Source organism: Glycine soja, chromosome 1 (genome assembly GCF_004193775.1).
Source record: "Glycine soja cultivar W05 chromosome 1, ASM419377v2, whole genome shotgun sequence".
Taxonomy (NCBI): Eukaryota; Viridiplantae; Streptophyta; class Magnoliopsida; order Fabales; family Fabaceae; genus Glycine; species Glycine soja.
The window spans coordinates 28,917,677-28,921,755 of NC_041002.1; the positions used below are offsets into that span (position 1 = coordinate 28,917,677).

General features: G+C 33.6%; 1 protein-coding gene across 2 annotated transcripts; it reads left to right on the plus strand.

Moving 5' to 3' along the window:
- Positions 1-1,151: 1,151 nt before the first annotated feature.
- Positions 1,152-3,783, plus strand: LOC114414450. 2 transcript variants are annotated; one of them, XM_028378729.1, is made up of 5 exons: positions 1,152-1,617; positions 1,748-1,948; positions 2,413-2,628; positions 3,094-3,309; positions 3,383-3,783. In XM_028378729.1, the coding sequence occupies exons 1-4, from the start codon at positions 1,615-1,617 to the stop codon at positions 3,304-3,306; spliced, it is 633 nt and encodes a 210-aa protein (XP_028234530.1). In that variant the 5' UTR covers positions 1,152-1,614; the 3' UTR covers positions 3,307-3,309; positions 3,383-3,783. The 2 variants fall into 2 exon arrangements, with proteins under 2 accessions (XP_028234530.1, XP_028234521.1); XM_028378720.1 differs by having other exon boundaries at positions 3,094-3,783.
- The last annotated feature ends 296 nt before the right edge of the window (positions 3,784-4,079 follow it).

The window sequence follows — 4,079 nt, forward strand, 5'->3', positions numbered from 1 at the left end:
AAAGAAGGTTTTAATATTTTTGTGGTTTTAATTTTTATAATGAAACAATTAAATGAATATAAAGAGAAGTTTAAGTGATGATAAGAATGACCAGGAGTTATGACTCACTAGTACCAATTTTCTCCCAATCCTAGTCCTAATGAAATTCCTTTCCCAGCTAATTACCGATTCCCAAATTCAACTAAAGCCTATGATAAAGGTTAGGAAATGCTCTTTGCCTTAAATCAATACCCCAATGATCATGGATTTATCAATTTAAGTCAAAGGATAAAATCAATTCTAAGGATGATTAATTAAAGATTAACTAATTTATCGGAGATTATCCAAACAGTTTGATCATGCAATTTGGTGCAAAATATTATCTACCTAGATCTACCATTATATGCAAATGATTACTATTATGCAATTGATTGAGTATTAGAATGATGATTTCCAAATAAACATTAAAATATGAAAGATAATTAATTAATATGAAACAATAAGAAATCTCATTAAGAACAATTACATCATAACCTTTAAATTAGGGGGAATAGTTACTCATGATCAAAGTAAAACTAACAATCCTATAAAGAGTAAACCCGAGTTTTACCGATAAAATGCATACAAAATGATACAAAATTTCATACAAAATACCACTTAGAAAATAATTTATCACCTAACTTAAGTGTTGGAATGTTTTTTTTGCGATTATCACTTCTCGAATTATCGAGTAGCACATGACGAAGAAGGAAAACCTCCAAAATAGAAAACGTAAGAAAAAAAAATTACGTGTCTATCATGGTGCATATACAATCAATTATAAAAAAAAATGGTGTACTTTGTATATGTTTGTTATTCCTAATACAAGATTCTGCCTCTAAGCAGTTGTGTTCCAAACCCACGGGCAAATTAACAAATAACTATTTGCCAAATAATGCGTTAATCAGTAATTGCTAGAAGCAGCCTAACAATTTTTTTTTTGGTGGCACACAAATATTTTTCTTATAGATAATATTGTTAATTTTTATATAATTAGAGATAATATTGTTTGATATACCGTGTGATATCATGTGATTGATTATCTCTTCTAATAAAAATTCGAATCCTAATAAGAGATTAATTTCTTTTACATAAAAACAGAAGTTTTTAAACAATTACGTAGAAACTAGAGAGGGTGGATAAACCAAAATTGATAAGGCCAAGGAGAATAGGAAAATGAAAGAAAATTAAAAAGGAAAGAAGGAGGTGGATTCCTTACACATAACGCATCTCTTGGGTTGGGATTTTTGGTTCGGAGATAGCTTTGGTGGTCGTGTAAGACGACTTTGTTGTGTGGATAAGAACGATCCCTCTACTTCTTTCATTCTCTCATAATAGTATTATGCTCTTTCTCTCTTAGAAAACACCCTCTACCGCCTCTAAGTCCTACAAGAACCCATCCCCTCCCCAGCCGCTCCCAAAATCTCACTCTTCTTACTCTTCTTCCTCCAAGAGAAGTAAACAACCCTCACATTCACCACAGCAGCACACACAGACAAAGACAACCTTGTTTGTCTCCAATCAAAACCTTTCAAGCTGGCGTTCGAAAACCAAGACAACCCTGTCCGAGAAATCAAGCCCAAGAATAGGAGAATCATGGTAACCCAATCTCCCCTCTTTCATTTCTTTCGTGAAAAAAAATGATGCAATTAGTTATGCGATTCTGGTTTGTGGGTCTGTTTAAATTTTTCATTTTTTTCTTCTTTTGTGTGTTTTGAAAAATAAAAAGGGTGCTGGAGGCCCTGATGATGAGGACAACAACAGGTGGCCACCGTGGCTGAAGCCTCTGCTAAAAGAAAGTTTCTTTGTTCAATGCAAGCTTCACGCTGATTCGCACAAGAGCGAGTGCAACATGTACTGCTTGGATTGTATGAACGGTGCTCTCTGCTCTCTCTGCCTCGCTTACCATAAAGATCATCGTGCTATTCAGGTTCGTGTTATCACTTCAATTTTTCTAAAGAAAAATAAAATAAAAATTCTTTCTTTCTTTTTTTCTTTTCTTTCTCAGTTTCTGACACATTTCTTATCTTCCAGTCATTTTTGTCAAAAACCACCACTTTTTCCTTTTGTGGGCGTGTGGGATTCGTTCTTTTTCCGGAACTTAGTTAAAAAGCCCCATCTTTTCCCCTTCTCTGTCGAGATAGATACTTGAACTCTCATTAATTGGGTTTCGATTTCAGCTTTCTCTGTACCCAATTAGCCCTTTTTGGTGATTAATTACTTAATCAATTAATTCTTTTTTGTTTTTTTTTTCTCCTTAAATTCCAAGGTCCTGCATTTAACAAGTACTGTGGTGGGATGGACAAAAGAAAAGATGGTGCTTTTCGATGCAACTAATGGCCATTTTCCCTTCTAATGTGTTGTGTTTGTGTTTTTTTTTTTTCTGTGTGACAGATAAGGAGGTCCTCATACCATGATGTGATTAGGGTGAATGAGATTCAGAAGGTGTTGGACATCACAGGGGTCCAAACCTACATTATCAACAGCGCGAGGGTTGTTTTCTTGAATGAGAGGCCGCAGCCAAGGCCTGGTAAAGGTGTCACCAACACTTGTGAAGTCTGCGAGCGTAGCCTTCTTGATTCCTACCGATTCTGTTCTCTAGGTTGTAAGGTAAACAATGTCTCATCCATTGCTTAACCTTCTAAGCATTTTGGAAAATTAAAACCCAAAAAAAAAAAGGTTTTCTATCTCTCAATTTTGTTATCTCATTCACTAAGTCCAAAAATTTATATATATTAAAAATTATATGACATTGATATATTAATATTAATAATATTACATGTTACATTTTTTCAAAATGTAGCATTTTCTTTATTTTAATTTGCTTTGTTTTCAAGCTAGCACTTAAATGGGTTGACTTTTTTTTTATTTGTACCCAGGAATGTTAATATGATTTTCAATTAATTTCTTTACCCAATTTGCCGAATATTTGAATTTTTGGGGTTTCAAACATTGGCCATCATTCACTGTTCAAACATTGAATTCAATTAATGGACTTGTCAGTCTTTGGTCTGATTTGAATTGTACATTTTTTTAATTAAATACTAATCAATGCAACAATGAATTGTATTGTAGATTGTTGGGACTTCAAGGAACTTCCTGAAGAAAAAGTCAGCGGCAATGGTATCAGACTCAGAGGATTCTTACAGCAGCAACAGCAGCCATGGGAAGAAGAACAGCTTCACACCTTCCACACCGCCACCAACTTTTGTTAATTACAGAACGGCCAAGAGAAGAAAGGGAATTCCACACCGTGCCCCAATGGGAGGGCTAGTCATAGAATACTAGAAAGTTAGTAACTTTTGGTTATTTGCTATAATGCCCCTGATATATTTTACCTCAAAATGCAACTTTCTCCGTGCAGTTTCACCCGTTCCAACATACGTGAGCTTTTTGCTGAAAAAGGCCGGTGCTGGAAGTGTTTCCTTCTCTGTTCCTTACTTGTTAATAGCGTTTGTCTATATGGGAAAATTCCAATAGAAGTGGGAAAAAAGGTTGAGAAAGTAGAAAAAAATAAGACATCTGTGAAATAGTTTGAGAAAAAGAATGGTGTAGCAAAATAAGCAAAGTTCCTTTCAACCAAAGTACAAGAAGATGAGGAACATTATAGGTTTGGTTTCTAGAGCTATTATACCTAAGTTTTGGGTGGTGGGTGTAAATAGTGGCTTGGGGAAGAAGACAGTGACAATGTACTCTTTACAAATAGGTGGATTGTCTATATATGGAATGGTGAAATAATAAATAGTACTAATAGTTTTTCTTAAATCTTGTGCCTACATTCATTCAGTGCAATTACAATTTTAATACGTTAAATTAATGAGTTATAGTTCATTGAATTGTTGAAATTATTGAAAAGGTATTATTTTAATCTTTGAATTGTTCAATGATGATTATTTTTAGATTTTGGTATCATTAGATGACGATAAATTAAACTTCAAAATTATAAAACTAAAGATTGAAATAAAAAATACTCCGGATTTTCTTAATTTTAAGAATTAATCTAGTGTATTGTTCCAGGTTTGGTATGCAATTATTTCCTCTCCTTTTTCTTTATATTATTT